The sequence below is a fragment of the Dasypus novemcinctus genome, chromosome 21, assembly GCF_030445035.2.
Source record: "Dasypus novemcinctus isolate mDasNov1 chromosome 21, mDasNov1.1.hap2, whole genome shotgun sequence".
Classification (NCBI taxonomy): Eukaryota; Metazoa; Chordata; class Mammalia; order Cingulata; family Dasypodidae; genus Dasypus; species Dasypus novemcinctus.
This window is the reverse complement of record NC_080693.1, coordinates 24,431,133-24,447,377: the sequence shown is the minus strand read 5'-3', so window position 1 is coordinate 24,447,377 and position 16,245 is coordinate 24,431,133. Positions and strand designations below refer to the sequence as shown.

The 16,245-nt window shown below is 42.5% G+C and overlaps 1 protein-coding gene across 7 annotated transcripts in view; it reads right to left on the bottom strand.

Moving 5' to 3' along the window:
- Positions 1 to 1,911: 1,911 nt before the first annotated feature.
- Positions 1,912 to 16,245, bottom strand: part of MYH10 (myosin heavy chain 10) — a 153,824-nt gene continuing 139,490 nt past the window's right edge. For all 7 annotated transcript variants that reach the window (XM_058283502.2, XM_058283501.1, XM_058283500.2 and 4 more), the window contains 8 exons: positions 14,164 to 14,325; positions 10,788 to 10,916; positions 7,980 to 8,068; positions 6,966 to 7,089; positions 6,676 to 6,884; positions 5,247 to 5,355; positions 4,530 to 4,702; positions 1,912 to 3,677 (listed from right to left, as the gene is read on the bottom strand). In XM_058283502.2, the coding sequence (XP_058139485.1) occupies positions 3,533 to 3,677; positions 4,530 to 4,702; positions 5,247 to 5,355; positions 6,676 to 6,884; positions 6,966 to 7,089; positions 7,980 to 8,068; positions 10,788 to 10,916; positions 14,164 to 14,325 (1,140 nt within the window). In that variant the 3' untranslated portion in view covers positions 1,912 to 3,532. The remainder of the gene's footprint in view (positions 3,678 to 4,529; positions 4,703 to 5,246; positions 5,356 to 6,675; positions 6,885 to 6,965; positions 7,090 to 7,979; positions 8,069 to 10,787; positions 10,917 to 14,163; positions 14,326 to 16,245) is intronic.

Below are 16,245 nucleotides of genomic sequence, written 5' to 3'. Positions count from 1 at the left end.
CTTAAAGAACTTCTACAACTCAACATTAAAAAGACGTGGCTCAACGTCTGCCTATCATATAGGAGGTCCAGGGCTCAACCCCAGGGCCTCCTGACCCATGTGGTGAGCTGGCCCATGCACAGAGTCCCATGGCAGTGCAGGGGTGTCCCCTGTGTAGGGGAGCCCCAGGTGCAAGGAGTGCGCCCCACAAGGAGAGCTGCCCTGTGCAAAAAATGCGCAGCCCGCCCAGGAGTGGCACTGCACACAGGGAAAATTGAAGCAGCAAGATGATGCAACAAAGAGACACAAATTCCTGGTGCCGAGAATGCAAGCAGACACAGAAGAACACACAGTGAATGGACACAGAGCAAACAGGTGGGGTGGGAGGGGAAAGAGAAAAATAAATCTTAAAAGAAAAAAGGCAACCCATTTAAAATGGGCAAAAGAGGTGATTAGACTGTTCTCCAAAGAAGATAGATTTAAGTGGCCAAAAAGCACACGAAAAGATGCTCGGCATCAATAGCTATTAGAGAAATGTAAATCAAAACCACAGTGAGATACCATTTGACACCTACTATAGAAAGATTGGTATTTAAAAAAAAGGAGGACAACCAAGATTTTTGAGCAGTAGCACAAGGTAGTGTCTCTATGACCTGCCTGATGACTAGCTGGGTTATCTGGGGAAGTTTTAAAATACAGATCCCCAGCCTCCAGCCCAGCACTAGCCTAGTGAGAAAGGAGACTGCTACTTTTAGATTTTATTACAAGAGTGTGTTTAGATTTCTTTAGACAGATTTTCATCACATCACACTTATTGGCATACAAGAAGAATATAAGTGAAAGAGGTTCCTAAAACTTCATGTTGTGAGCCCAGCATTTCCTGAGTGATAGCCTCTGAGCCACCATGAGTGTCGGTAACGCAGCTTTTCTGAAAAGCACTTTCCACTGTTGACTCCAGAATTTTCTTCTAAGCTGCTGCCATTCATTCTGCAAGTTTTGATGCTGGGCTTTATTGATCTCACTGGGAGTAAGATCAAGATGATTGTATAACGTGACATTTTACACAATGCAAAAGTGGACATCTTAGAATCTGTGTGGTATGGACTGTGAAGAGGCAATGCTCTTCCTGGATGTTTTAGGGAAACCCAGTGTTTAACAGATTATGCCTTATTACATCTTGAATAAGGCCTCATGAAATTCATTCAGCTGAGAATGGATTGTAGGGCTGGTTTGAAAAAATAAATAGACCTCACTGTGAATGAAACAAAGATAAGTTTCTATTTTCAGTAAGGGTTTAAGGACATGGCCAAACTTTTTGAATATAGTACGGTCATTGCTACTAGTTACACTTAATATTTTCTTAGAAAAATGGGTAAAAGTGCTCCCTTCTCCATCATCACCAGCTAGAATCTTTGCGGTCTAGGCACATATACTTTACATCACCAGAACTATGGTAACCTAAAATGTTTATGGGATAAGAAATCCAGAATTATCTGGCTGTGTTACTCTGCAGGCTCATGCTAGTTGGTCCACACTAGAGTAGACTGTCCTTGGGTCTCACCACCCAGCTCTCCCAAAAGCATTTTTAATGGGCATCCTGCCCAGTCTTCTTGGACCTCTAATCCAGTAATGAGCTTTGTTGGTTGGTGACCACACTCTCCGTATAGGTTTTGCCCGGCTCCCTAAATTGCTCCTGTTTCCCTCAGGAGCAGGGTCTCCAGCACTCAGGTAGTCCTTCCCTTAACACACCTCCACACCTCTGTGAGGCCACTGGCAATGCAGGACTTGTAACTAAACTGCCCAGAGAATTGCTCTGTGGTTTGATGGTTTCAGAAAAAAAGTGGGCTGGCTCTCTTCATTTTAAGACTGTGTAGCTACCAACCTCCAGTCAGATCAGAGCTGGGAGCCGAGAACAGAAGGTGAGGAAACAGATTCCAGGTCCACATGGTTATTCTTGTTTATTGAGGTCTGTTTATTCTCAATGGGTGCTTTTTCCTCCAAGTAAATAGAGCAGGCGTGAATATCTATAATGAATAAATTTATTGTCTTACAAAAATCATTGTCTAGAAATAAGGGAATACAAGAAAAGATATTTGCAGTCAGGTGTCTGGTGGTCAACAGCCAGTACAATTCATAAAGGGGGGAAAATCAAAGATTTCAAACCCACATGACAAATTCTTCCTAACAGATGTTAAAGCTTTTAACCCAAAATGTCTGTGTTTTCAAGCACATTGCAGAGGATCGAGGATTTATAATTAACACTGATCACTGTCACTGAATGTTTATAATACCACTTTGACTAGAGAGGTACATGATATGAAGCGCAGTCAAAACTTAATACATTAAATTGTTATAGAGGCAAATAATATATTTAACATTGTCTTAGTACTGTAGTGTCTAAGGCACTTTCTGTAATGTCAGTTTGCTCAACTATCAACCCAAAAGAGAATGCTAAATGTTCACTGTAACACTGTCCAAAGGGAAGGGAAAAGGAAGAATGAAAAAGGATTCACATCCACTGGCATGTCAACATTCAGGCAGATGGCATCTGTTCTCGAGGTTCTGAAAACCCCGTTGACAAACTTGGAACCAAGTCTCGGACACAAAACCAATATTCCCATTTTGGGCTCAAAGCAGCGGTTGAATTTGCAAGATCAGCATGAGTGCCTGGCTGGTGAAGGACGGCCTTCCACTGCCTCCCACTTACAGGCTCAGAGCTATGTACTTCTGCAAAGAAGAGCGTGAGGCAAAGCCGGAGTGTTCAGGAGACCACAGCCAGAAGTCAGTGCAACAGCTGCCCCTGGGCCTCAGCTGCACGGCCGCCACTATCCTTTCTATGCACAGACCAGCCCTGGTGCTGAGAACAGTTCACATGAATAGATGCAGGGGACATCACCAACTCGAGGGGCAGAGCTACCCCTTGGAAATGGACATTGTAACCCCCAAATGGATGCAGTTTCCCCCAATCCAACCCACCCCTCCCAATCTTTCCAAAGTCCCTTTCACAGTTTGCTCATTGAAATAGTGTTGATCATTATTTGAAGAAAATGAGAGACAAGTGCAGTTTAGGTTCCACAATGTTCTAAGAGACTTGATGTGGCTGAGACGGCAGGGGCCACGTGAACACAGAACTAAGTTACCTGCCTGTATGACAGAGCATGCAGAGCGACTGAGCAACAACCACAGGCTGCCCCACTAATCCAGCAACGGGGAGCGAAGGGTTGGGGGTCGTCTTTTTTTTTAAAAAAGGTTCTCTTCTTAACATGTTATAAAATGGTCTCTTGATGAATATATGGAAAATAGATGCAATGAAGAGACAATCTGTTTAATATGTATGTCTGGTGTATGTGTATATATATAAAAGGGAGCAACTGTACCTAAATTTGAAGCAGGATACAGTATGAGTAGGCTGGAAAGCCTTAAGACACCGTTGATCTTTCCATAAGGAATCCTGTAGCTCGCCAGTTTCCTCAGTCCGTAGGAGGCCCCAGGTATGCTGGTGCCGGTGAGGTCCTGCGTGTCCCACTGTATCACCTCCACTGGCTTCCTATGACTATTCTGACTGGGGTGGCTGTGTCTCATTGACATCACTGGTCTTGCTTTCGGTGTCATCGTCGGACAGCTCTAGGGAAGCCCCCTCAATGTGCAGCTGGCGCCGGCCAGATCGGCTTGAAGAAAAGCTGATTGGGCCCCCACGCCTAGAAAGAAGAGTGTGTGAGGATAACTATGTAAGAGCACAAGGATGTCAAGCTGTTCAACTACTTGATGATCGCGAACCTTCTGCTTTTACCCCTTCCTGGGGACACAACTTGCGGAGCAGCAGTTGACCAGGAAAGGCTTTATATTTTTCTACCTCCCCCACACACCTGACTGTGGAACAGCAAGCTGGCCAACACACAATGGACACACGAGCAGGAGGTCCTTGGAGAACTGGGGATGGTTTGATTCAACTTAGAACTGTCTGTGATGGAAATGTCAGGAATTAAGGCATTCTATAAAGGACCAGATAATAAATATTTTAGGCTTTGTGGGCCACAGAGAATCTGCCATGTATTTTTTTTTTAAGCCCTTTAAAAATGGCTGCACAAAAACATGGGCCCACAGGCCAATTTGCTGACACCTGTGCTAGTCTGTTTTGTGGAGGAAGAGAGTTTACCTTCAGCTCTCCTGTGTTCTCCCTTCTCACTTCTGCATGTCCAATCCAGTGTGGAGGTGAGGAGGACTGATGATGCCAGTCCGTTTAGGGAGCTCCTGCCCTGCCTCTTAATAGAGGCTGAGACTCTTGGAGACAGATGGATCTAGCTCTCAAGTCTCATGCTGTTTATTAGTATGGCTCACTTTTGACTGTCAAGGAAAATGAGTGGGCCTGCTTCTCTTTTATTCTTTCCAAAAACTATTATAAAGGTCAGAAACCTTGAATGAAATGAGAAATGTTTCAAGAGAAAGAACTAGCCACTGTACACAAGTCAAACCCTAAGTCTACAAAAGCCACACTGTCTGCAAGCTCTGGGCATAGACTCCACAAGACCCAGGGACTCAGGCTTGCTTACCTCAGCCGGTTCTTCAGAGTGCTGACCTCACGGCTCAGGCCCTCGTTGGCTTCGGTGGCATCATCTAGTTCCCGCTGGAGTTTACGCCGAGACGCGTTGGCACGTGTAGCTTCTTCTTCTGCTTCCTCCAGCTGGCGTTTAAGCTGCTTCATTCTGGCATTGGCTTTCTCCATCTTGAGGACATTATATGAAGCAAGACAAAGCCAACTGGTAAATCCAAATTCAGCATCACTGAATCCAGCCCTGTCAGTCAGTCATGGGAGCATGTGCACACACACGCATGCATACATAGATACACACAAGATTGGGGACTGCTCTAAGGCTCTTTATTTGCCATTTTCTGCAAAGCCAATATTCACAGAGCAAGTATGCTAAGGAAAAAAAAAAAAAAAAATTAAAATGCCAATGGGACCTGAGTATTTTCTGCAGAAAAATGACTCCTGATTTGCTCTCTCTCGTCCACCCTCTCTGTGTAACTGGGAAGTCTATACCTATCTCCTGTGCACTGCAAGTACCCTGAGTGTCCCTACTGGGGGGATCCCTGAGGAATGGTGGGCCAGTGTCTTCATCTCCCATGTCCCCAGCACCCAGGAGTGTCCGGCAGAACATGGCATTTTCTTCCTTAATTCTGCGGGTCAAATTATAACACTTGGCTTGTTTTTTATCGGTCTCTGTGGAAAATGTAGTCATCCTGCTCTGCTTTCTTTCTTCATTTACCTGTTCTTTATACTGATCTGCATGTCGACGTTCATCTTCCACCTGCATGAAGATTTCTTTCAGCTTCTTCTCAGTGCGACGGACGAGTTTGTTGGCAGCTGCTCGTTCTCTATGAAAATGATCAACAATTAATTCTGAAATTCTTGAATTATCTTTTGAATGGGGAAAATGTTGTTTTAAGTTTTTTTTCTTCAGAGGATTACACATATTGGCAAGCCTTCTAGGACCTCTTTGATCAGTGTAATAGTGTGATTACTATGGTCCAGATATTTTTTCCTTTTGGTCAAAACAGAAACTGTCTTTAATTTACCCTCGCTGTTGAAGGGTGGGAAAGGGACATTATTCCTTCACACGTAGCTATGAAGCACTTTAATCAGTGACCTTCTGAATAGCAAATGTTACATACAGGCTATCTGCCAGAGCACAGACTTTTTTTGAAAACCAAAATCTAAAGTTTGTTATTCCAGCCACCTTAATAGACCAGGAAACAAAAACCAAAAAACCCCAATATATTATGTGATTTAACAATTCAAAATTTAGGATTACTTTTTAGTATGCTAGCGACTACAGCAACTAATATTGAAAAAAAAAAAAACAAAGTCACTTCCTAGTTAGAAGTAAACAAATCACCATATTTCTAGCTGGGCCTACCCTATCCCATATGAAAGAGAGAGAACTTATTTGGAGAACAACATGAAAAAGAGAAAAAGTTCCTTAACAAATATTATGCAAAAGTGGGTGGGAGTGGAGTCAGGTGAAAGAGCAAATCATATTAATTAAAACTAAAAAGCTGTGATTGCTTTAAACCAAGTGGAGTCACAAGAGTAGAGGTGGAAGTACTGGGATGCTGGGTTCTCAGCACAGGCCCTGCTGCATCTGAGCCTCAATCTCCCCAACAAGAGGCTGAACTTGAAGGTCCACTCTAGCTCTGACACTGTATGATTCTAATAGTAATTGCAAATGCTCTTGGCTAATAAATTTCAGAATGATTTACTATAACAAAAGCAATTATTGAAGCTGTTAAGCAGCTTCTTCCTATGGATAAGAAAAGGTTTTGTTTTCCTCATACTGAATTTCTTCTCTGCCAGCAAAGTACAGCATGTTCACATGATGTCACCAAATGGGAAATTGACCTTGGGTACCGATGTAAACTCAGAGCCTAGGAAATCATGGGGCACAGTGTGGATTAGTTCTCATCTGAGCCAGGGGTGAGCTGATGCTCTCAGCACTTCTTATAGCAAGCACCACTTTCCAGCTTCCTGCTCTGGTTATCTGGGTTCTTGTCATCTCTTCCCCAAACAATGGGAAGCTCCCTGAGGATAAGGTGAATGGGTTTTGTCTTTGACTCACAAGGCTGAGAGCCTGGAGCTCTTGCTTATAGCAGATCTACCGTTAAGTTTTTTGGTTTACAACACTCAAAGTCTCTTACTTGGCTTCCTGCTCAAGCTGCTCCTCCAGCTGCCCAATCTTGGCCTCCAGGGCTGAGATGGTGGCCTTGAATTTGGACTTGACAGTACCCTCTAGCTCCTGCAGCTTGGCCTTCAGCTCCTTGTTCTGCCGCTCTAGCTGCTGGCGTGCATTGTCACTCTTCTGGGCAGCACTGCGCTCGGCTGCCAGCTCTGCATTCAGCGTGTCCACCTGGAGGGGACATGATATTTAGTCAGTCATACTGGGCAGGCAACACAGCCCTCCCCAGTGATAGGTGGCCGTGTGGGTCACCTGCAGAGTGGTTTTGCGAAAACGGTCATTGAGCAGCTCCATGTTGCTCTGCTCCTCCTCCAGCTCCTCTTCCAGCTGTGCAATCCGTGCCTCTAGGCGCCGCTTCTCATCCAGCAATGCAGACCTGGCCGGGACAAGTGCAAGTGGGAAGTGGCTCAAAAACAGCTCAGCACATCATGGGAAACTTGGGGAGGGCCCTCCACACCTTGCTGCTGGAAACCTGACCACCACTCTTGATTTTTCTCTTTCCTGTACCTAACCCCCAACCCACCCATAGGCCCTATTGGTTCTATGCCCTAATACTCCCACTTGCTCCTCTCCATCCTCATGTCCACTCTTAGTCTAGGCCCTGTCATCTCTCGCCTGGACCTCTGTGGTAGAGTCTACCTGACTTCCTTGCTATCTTCCCATCTGGTCTCCACTTAGGGCAGTGAAAGTCAGCTTTTAAAAATGCAGAAAGGATCGCGATACCCCCTAGCTTAAAGTCTTTAATGGTTTTCCAAGTACACTGAGTGTAAATTCTAACTCCCCACTATGGCACGCTAGGAAATGGGCTTTGGCCTTCTGTTACTACATTATGAATCCTTAGTACAGTAATTCAATGAAAAATCAACTTAAGTGGAAAAAAAAAGATGATTCTTAATGAAAAATTTGGAGAAAGGCCACATTGCAGTAATCTGTCACACCAACTGAATTTTAAACTGAAGACTTATGCTGCAAGGCAGCCAGGGTTGGTCCCAGGTGTGGCACACCTAGTGCAAGGCTACAGAAGGTGTCATCTGCCTGGGGTGTGAGCTAGTCAGTGGCAGAGGCTGTCTGGAGGTTCAACAGCGTGGGCTCATCTTTCCAGACCCTAAACGGCTGAGCAAACCACCTCCTGAGTCCTAGATGCAAAGCAACACCCTCAGCTTTCTCAGGGGAATGAGAAGGAGCCCCAGCCTGCCTGAGAGGAGTGGTGGGGCTGCCACTGAGTTCTGGACACCCTGCCCCTCTACCTGATGCCGGGAGACTCACTTGCCAGAAGTGCTGTTTGCAATCTCGTCAGCGAGCTCATCTCTTTCCTGTTCAGCATGTCGGCGGGCTCGCTCCGATGAGGCAAGTTCCTAAATAAGTTTAGGCTCTGATTAAGCTCTGGCTCTTAACAGTTTCCTCAAATGTGAAATAAAACAATTTAGGCTACAGCGACCTGGCTTTAGCCACTCTTTACATGTGCCTCAAGTTACAACTTTTTTTTTTCCCCAAGTTGCTACTTAAGAGTAGTGGAATTAAGCTGGGAATTTTACCAAAGATGATCTGTATGGGTGTGCTGTATCAACATCCTTAAACAAAAATGTCCAAGGAGGTGTCTTAGTCTATGTAAGGGTTTTGCCATTATCATTTTCAATGTAAGGGGCGGCTATATTCCTGCCCTCCTTGAAAAGCTGGTGTTTCTTAATGATAAACTGAGCACAAACTTGATGTAAATTCAGAACTCTATAAAGAAATATGAGTTGTCCCAACTCATGGTTTGAAGTATCTTTTCACATATGCTAGCCAGGAAGACCGTGAGTCTCAAGGCCCTGGAACATAAGGTAGCTGTGCAGTGCGACAAGGGTCCCACCTGTTGTGAAGAGGAGGGGCGGAGAGTGGCCTGAGGGAGCTGGGCCCCTGGGAAGCAGGGCCTTCTAGACCTGGGCAGGGCAATGGGGATGGCCCTGGGCCTCTGAGGAAGAACTGCCTGATGGCTGCTTTTGCACAAATTTCCTTGGAAAGATGATTTGCCACAGGAAGGAAGGAAGAGCCCATTTCTTACCCCAACTGGGTAAAGACTGAGATCTTATTGGAATTTGAGAGCCAGTGTACCATCACCCTTAGTTTATGAATGAGGCCCACATGAATTCTGTGTCTTGCCCAAAGTCTCAAGGTTGGTCAGCAGTAGAAATTCAGGCTTCTGCCTGGGCTCTTCCTATCAGTTGCCCCTCTCAAAAGATGCCCCATTTTGCAAAAGCACAACATTAGATGCCTGAGGAACAGGGCTGCACAAAAGAGGTTTGAACACATTATGGCTTGTGCCTCTTGCGATAATGCAAAAAACACAGGTCTCTAAAAGGCCTGAGTGCCAGCACATAGAATCCTAGCAGGCAGGACAGGGCAGGAGTCGAGAGGGAGGAAGGCTAGCTGTCCAGGAGGCGACGGAAGCAGACTGCAGAACACTGTGAGCATCACCTCTGCCCTCTGGCTCCCGGTGTTCACTGCTCTAGGGCCCAGCACAGGGTAGAGACACTCTCAGTGCTCTAGTCCATTGGCTGTGTGTGCCGCAGGCAGCTAAGCTAGACGAGCTAGCTGTCTGGGGGAAGGAAAGAATATCAGAGAAACGGAAGGGCAGGGCCAGATTGAAGACTCCATCTCTTCTCCCTATAGCAGTGTGATCCCTTACCTGAGGGCCTGAAATAAACACTCAGGTTTCAGAAAAACCTGCTGGGCTGCAGGGAGTGCTACTCTGTAGCAGGCAGGCTCCAAGAGGCTGATTACCCTCTGGGGAAATGAGCATTTTGGGATATCACTGGTCAACTATGCGATGGACTACATAGAACTTGAACATCTATTTAATTGATGAATACACATTCATTTTACATTTATAAAAACTAACCAACCATATTCTAGGCTCTAGAACTATTCTCAGAATTCTCTTATTATAATGTGATAAAACTAGAAATAAAAAAATATTAAAACGAACACATGCCATAATGATTGGAAATTTAAATCACTTTTAAATAATTCATGAGATACAGAAGAAACCATAGCAGAAATTAGAAAAATTTAGAATTAAAAATGAAATTGCTACATATCAAAACTTGTGGGATGCAGCTAAAACAGTAGAGGAAAGCTTATAGGCTTCTAGGAGCATATATGACATGGAAAAATCAATGGACTAAGTACCTCAAGAAGTTTGAAAAAGAAAAAAAAAATCCTAAGAAAGTAGGAGGAGGAAACAACAAAGACGAGACTAAAATCAATGAAATGGAAAACAAAGAGGGCAAAGAAACAAAAAAGCTGGCTCAAGGTAATTTCAGGGTCTGCTCAGTGTTTATCACTGTGGTTTTTAGTTCCTTCTTCATTCCCAACACCTAGAGAGTTCCCTTTCTTTCCTGTAAGTACATCTCTGCATTTATACTAGTCTTTTGGTAATATTTCATCCAGCATTTCTAGATGTTTGTATTGGCAGTTTTTTCTTATTAACTGATGCTAACATTTCAACTTAGTTCTTATCTTTTCAGGTTTGAATATGTTTTCTTTATATAGAAATTATTCAAATGGACCTTGTATTGATATAATTCCATACTATATGCAATCCTTCATCATTCCTCCCACCCTCATGAGAACTTACAAAAGAGGAAATGGAAAGAATAATTGCTTGATTACAACTTGATTCATTTACAAATTCAATGAAAACAGCTCTCCTTTTAAACATTACATGAATAGTGCTGCTGTATAAAACAAGGCAATCTTATTATCGAGGTCAGAGTTAATGCTCTTGATGTTTACCAATACTAAAGTAAAGAAACACAATTCTTTTCTTACACATGGGAACAAGGCCTGGATGGTCACTTGAAAAGTTACTAATGCGCTCCTTTGCCTTTAGCCAGACAGAGGAATATATGTGAGCAGTGTCAATGTGTGAAACTTTGTTTGCCAAACTAAAGCCATTTGAGATAGTCCAGTACACACATCTTAAAAATGGATATTAAAATTATACTAGTCTACAAAGATATTATCTGATCTTAGAGAAATTTCAAGGACAAAGATTTGTTGAACAAACAGATGAATGAGTAAGCAACAAACCTCTTGCAACTGAAGGATTTCTGCTTCTAGACTCTTCAGTTTCTTTTCGCTCTCTTTGGATTGAGCAAAAATCTCATCCCGGGATGCGCGAGCTTCTTCTAATTCACGTTGGTAATCTTTCATCTGAGCCTAAGATTAAATTGGAAGAAAATTTTGGGGTAGCTTTCATTCTTAGTTTTTAAACATATGATTTCTTTTTCCTCTTACAGAAGCAATACACTTTCACTGTAGTAAATATAAAAGTATATAGAACTGACGAAGCTATCACAAGAGAGGAAAACAGACTGATATGCCCTCATGAATATAGAGCAAAAATCCTCAACATAGTAGCAGACAATTAAAGCAACATATGAAGAGGGCATACACCATGACCCAGGGGATTTAAACCCAGAAAAACAAGTTTGCTTTAATTTCCAAAAACCAATAAATATAATAACACATTAATTGAGTAAAGGACAAAAACTGTATCATTTCAGTAAACACAGAAAAAGCATTTCATAAAATCTAACACCCAGCAAGATCAGGAACAAGACAAGGATGTCCAATCTCACCACTTACATTTAACATTGTAATGGAGAGTCAGCCAAGGCAATTAGGCAAGACAAAGGAAAAAGAGACATCCAGATGGGAAAGGAAGAAGTAAAACTAGCTCTATTTGCAAATTATATGCTCTTGCATACAGAAAACTTTAAGGAATCCACTGAAAAATTATTACAATTAATAATGTTTTCAGCAATTGCAGGATACATGATCAGTATCCAAAATCAAATATATTTCTGTATACTAGCTTGAACATTCTGAAAATGAAATGAAGAAAGCAATTAACATTTATAATAGCATCAAAAAGAATAAAATAGATATAAATTTAACAGAATAAATGTAAAATCTGTACCTTGAAAATTACTAAACAAAAAAATTAAACAAGATCTAAATAAATGGAAAGATATTCCATGTTTGTGGATTATTAGAAGTCTTAATATTGTTAAATAGCAACACCCCAAACTGACCTTAGATTCAATGTACTCCCCAACAAATCCCTATCAAAATGAGCTGGCTTTTCTACAGAAATATAATAGGGGAAATAATAGTCTTTCTAACAAATGGTGCTGGGACAATAGGATAGCTGTACACAAAAAATGAAGGTAGACCCTTACCTCAAACCATGTAACGAAAGCCTAAAGTAGATTAAAAAACTAAAAGTAAGAGCTTAAAGTCTAAAACTCTTAGAAGAAAACATAGGAGTAAAGCTTCAAGACCTTGGACTAGGCAATGGTTTTGTAAATCTGGCAACAAAGAAAAAAAAGTACATTTCATCAAAATTAAAGTCTTTTGTATTTCAAAGAATACTATCAAGAAAGTAAAAAGACAACTCACAGAATGGGAGAAAATATTTGCAAATCACCTATCTAATAAGGGACATGTATATGGAATATATAGCAAACATGGTGCTTAAAAGACAATTTAAAAATGGGCATTTTAAACACATTTTTTCCAAAGATATACAAATGACCAATAAGCATATGAAAAGATGCTCAACATCATTAGTCAAATGCAAATAAAACCACAATGAAAAACCGCCTAGGATGGCTATTCAATCAGAGAGATGGACAAAATAAGTACTGGCAAGGATGTGAATAAATTGGAACCTTCATACACTGCTGCTAGGATTGTAAACTGGTGAAGCCACTTTGGAAAACAGTTTGGCAGTTCCTCAAAGTTAAACATTAGATTTATCATATAACCCAGTAGTTCTTGTCCTAGGTATATCCATGATAATTGAAAACATACAGCCACAACATACAAGAGTGTTCATAACAACATAATTCATAATAGCTAAAAAGCGGAACAACTTAAATATCTATCAACTGATGAATGGATAAATAAAATGTGATATATCCATACAGTGGAATATTACTGGGTAATAAAAGAATAAGATACTGATTCATCTAGCAACATGGATGAACCTTGAAAACATGACTCTAGGTAAAAGAAGCCAGTCACAAATCACACATATTGTGATTCCATTTATAGGAAAGCCCAGCACATCTGTAGAAACAGAAAGTAGATTGTAGTCGATAAGCTCTGGCTGTGGCAGAAGGGGGATGGGGACTGATAGGTAATGGGTAAAGATTTCCTTTAGGGGGACCAGAGTGTCCAAAATTAGATTGTCGTGATAGTTGCAAAACCCTGTGAATATGTTAAAACAACACTTTTAAATGAGTGAATTATATGGAATTTGAATTATATCAACAGAGCTGTTAAATACATAAAATCATGCTAAATGTTATTTATAATATCTTTTTAATTGGCTTAATAAACTTTGTAATTAGCTAGCCAACTTTCTATTCAGCATAACAAAAAAAGTATTAGGGAGTGAATAAAAATTACTCAAACCTATTATCCAGCAATGACCACCTTAATAAGTTGATGTATTTCTTTCTAAACTTTTTCCTTTGTATGTACATCTACATGTCTACATATAAAGATATACTCACATGTGTATAGTTAAAAATTAAATTGGCCCCACTTTGTATCTTCCTTTAGTCAAGTCCTGCTGTCAATTCCTTAAGTATCTCCATCACTTTTAAATGTCTAGTAGTCCATTTACATTTAGGTTGTTTCCATTTTTGCTATTATAAATAACACTTCAGCTAAGATCTTTATAAATAATATTATCTTTATATTTTTGTTGGAGTAAATTCTCAAGTTGGGGAATGACCAAAGCCAAAGAAATGGAAATTTTCTAAAGCTTTTGTCATATACTTGACAAATCACTCCCCACTCCCCACCCAAGCAAGTTGTGTTTATTCATGTTCCCATTCATGGTATATAAGAGGGCCCGTCATATACCTGACAATACTGTGAATTATTAGAGAAGACACGTGTTGTCACTGTGATAGTGAAAATATGTACCTCATCTGGGTAGCAAAAGCAGTGATTAAAACAGACTGAAAAGATGGCTAACGCTCACAGCACCAGAGGAAGAAAGTGGACAGAACCTTCCTCTCTGGATGGCTGAGCCATGCACCACAGGGGCATGCTCTAGTCAGATGCTCCACGTGGCTACTCCCTCCCTACTTCTGCTGAGACTGAGTAAAGTGGGCCAAGCATTAACTGTGAACACAGGAGATCTGCATGGGTCATCTTTACGGCCTCCTGCCCCAACCTGCAGCCCAAGGTGACAGCGTCACTGGGCTTCCCAAGTGGCAGGGTCAGCACAGAGCTTGGGGGGGGGGGGGGCGGGGTGGCTCCACAGAGCACTGTTCTCCCTGTCTTAGCAGCATGACTTTGTGTATAAGCCACATGACTCATGTAATGTCTGGTCTTAGAAGGGCCAGGTTAGAGCGTAAAAAGAATGACTTTCAGGCCCACTTACCTGAAGTTTGCGAAGCTGCTTGATCACTTCATCCCTAGCTTTGTTTGCAGCCTCAATTTGAGCTTCAAGGTCCTTGAGGTCTATTTCCATTTTCTTCTTTGAAGCAACAGCAAGAGCTCGCTGTTTACGTTCGTCCTCCAGCTCTGCCTCAAGCTCCCGCACCTAAATGGACAACATTGGGTTATGCCCGGTTAAATCCCAACAGCTTCCCATTATAGATGGGCTCTGGATACTTGGGTGGGTGGAACCTTCTGTCACTCTGTAAAGATGCTCTCTGCTCCCAAGAATTCATTAATAGAAAACTACAGTAGCTAAGTTTTGTCCAAAATAATTTTTAATAAACAACAACACGTGGTACAAGTCAATCCTGCTAACTGCTGTGAGGGTGCATAAGCTTGTAAGCTAATAATCTAGATGATGCAATTAGACTGAAAGACATAAGTGATGATTAGAGAGCAATTTAATATGCAGAGGGCTGGGAGAGACAGAGTGGGGCAGAATGCCTGGTAAGAGGCCCAGAGGAAAAAGTGGGCATGACTGTTTTCTGGAGCTGTGAGGAGCCAGGCAGAAGGTGTGTGCCTAGTGGTACTTGGGAGTATTTGATACATAAAGAAAGAGGTGCAGTGTTAAGTTGCACAATGGAGGAGGGATAAAATGAAGGCCAGGTTGAGAGTAGGCTGACAGGAGAGGGAGGATGAAAAAAAGATGCAACAGATATGAGTCGAAGACACTCAAGATCCACCGACAAAATGCCAGCAGTTACGCACATGGGGACCTGCTTCTTTCTCAAGCTTCCTACCTGGACCAATATTGCTTACTCAGACCCTTTGTGAGAGACCTTAGTGACTTAGACCATTCTCCTAATGCCTAAATCAATGAGCTAAAAATGTGGACCAGGTATGAAGTTGTTAAGGTCTAAATTTCATCAGCTCATAAGTTTACTGGGACTGTTTGCCAACTCCTTGGCATGGTCTCCCCAATCTTTCCTGCTTCCTCCATTCATTCAGAAAGTATTCAGGGCCTACTGTGTCCTAGGGCCTGCTCTAGGAGTTGGGGTATGGAGATGGGCAAGGAAGGCCTCCACAGCGCATACACCCCACGAACAGACTCTTGGGGCCACAGTGTGGGAGCAGCACCACACTACGGTGCCCTGCAAAGAAGCGCTGGGATGACGAGGATGGTGCAGCTGGTCCTCTCCAGAAGGAATGAAACAAGACATTCCTTGCTTCTGGTTTTGCAGAGGTGGGAGAAGAGGTGCATGGGCAATGGCTTATACATAGTGCAAAGAAGGATTCATCACCTACTTGCTTTATTCTGCAGAGACCAGAGCCTACACCTCAGGCCGGGCATAGGAGAAGAACAGCGGCTCTTGATGTATAGCCACTTAAATGAATTTATAATCATTTAAGTTTTAGAGTATTCCCATAACTTTTTGGGCACCCCTCCCTTCAAGAGTTATAGCCTAATTCTTTCCCCCCAAATGTGGACTGGACTTAAGTGACTGGATCCCAAACAAGAGAATTAAAAGGGGAAACGGACTTTGGCCCAGTGGTTAGGGCGTCCGTCTACCATATGGGAGGTCCGCGGTTCAAACCCCGGACCTCCTTGACCCGTGTGGAGCTGGCCGATGCGCAGGGCTGATGCGCGCAAGGAGTGCCGTGCCACGCAAGGGTGTCCCCCGCGTGGGGGAGCCCCACGCGCAAGGAGTGCGCCCGTGAGGAGAGCCGCCCAGCGTGAAAAGAAAGAGCAGCCTGCCCAGGAATGGCGCCGCCCACACTTCCCGTGCCGCTGACGACAACAGAAGCGGACAAAGAAATAAGACGCAGCAAATAGACACCAAGAACAGACAACCAGGGGAGGGGGGGAAATTAAATAAATAAATAAATCTTAAAAAAAAAAAAAAAAAAAAAAAAGAATTAAAAGGGGGTAACAGTCCAAACGAACATTATTGTAAAAACTGAAAAAATTGGAATATATTCTGCATGCTTAATATCAATGCAAAGTTTCTTGATTTTTGTACTTAATGTGGTTATATAAATGAATATTCTGGTTCTCAGGAAATTTATATGGAAATATTAAATG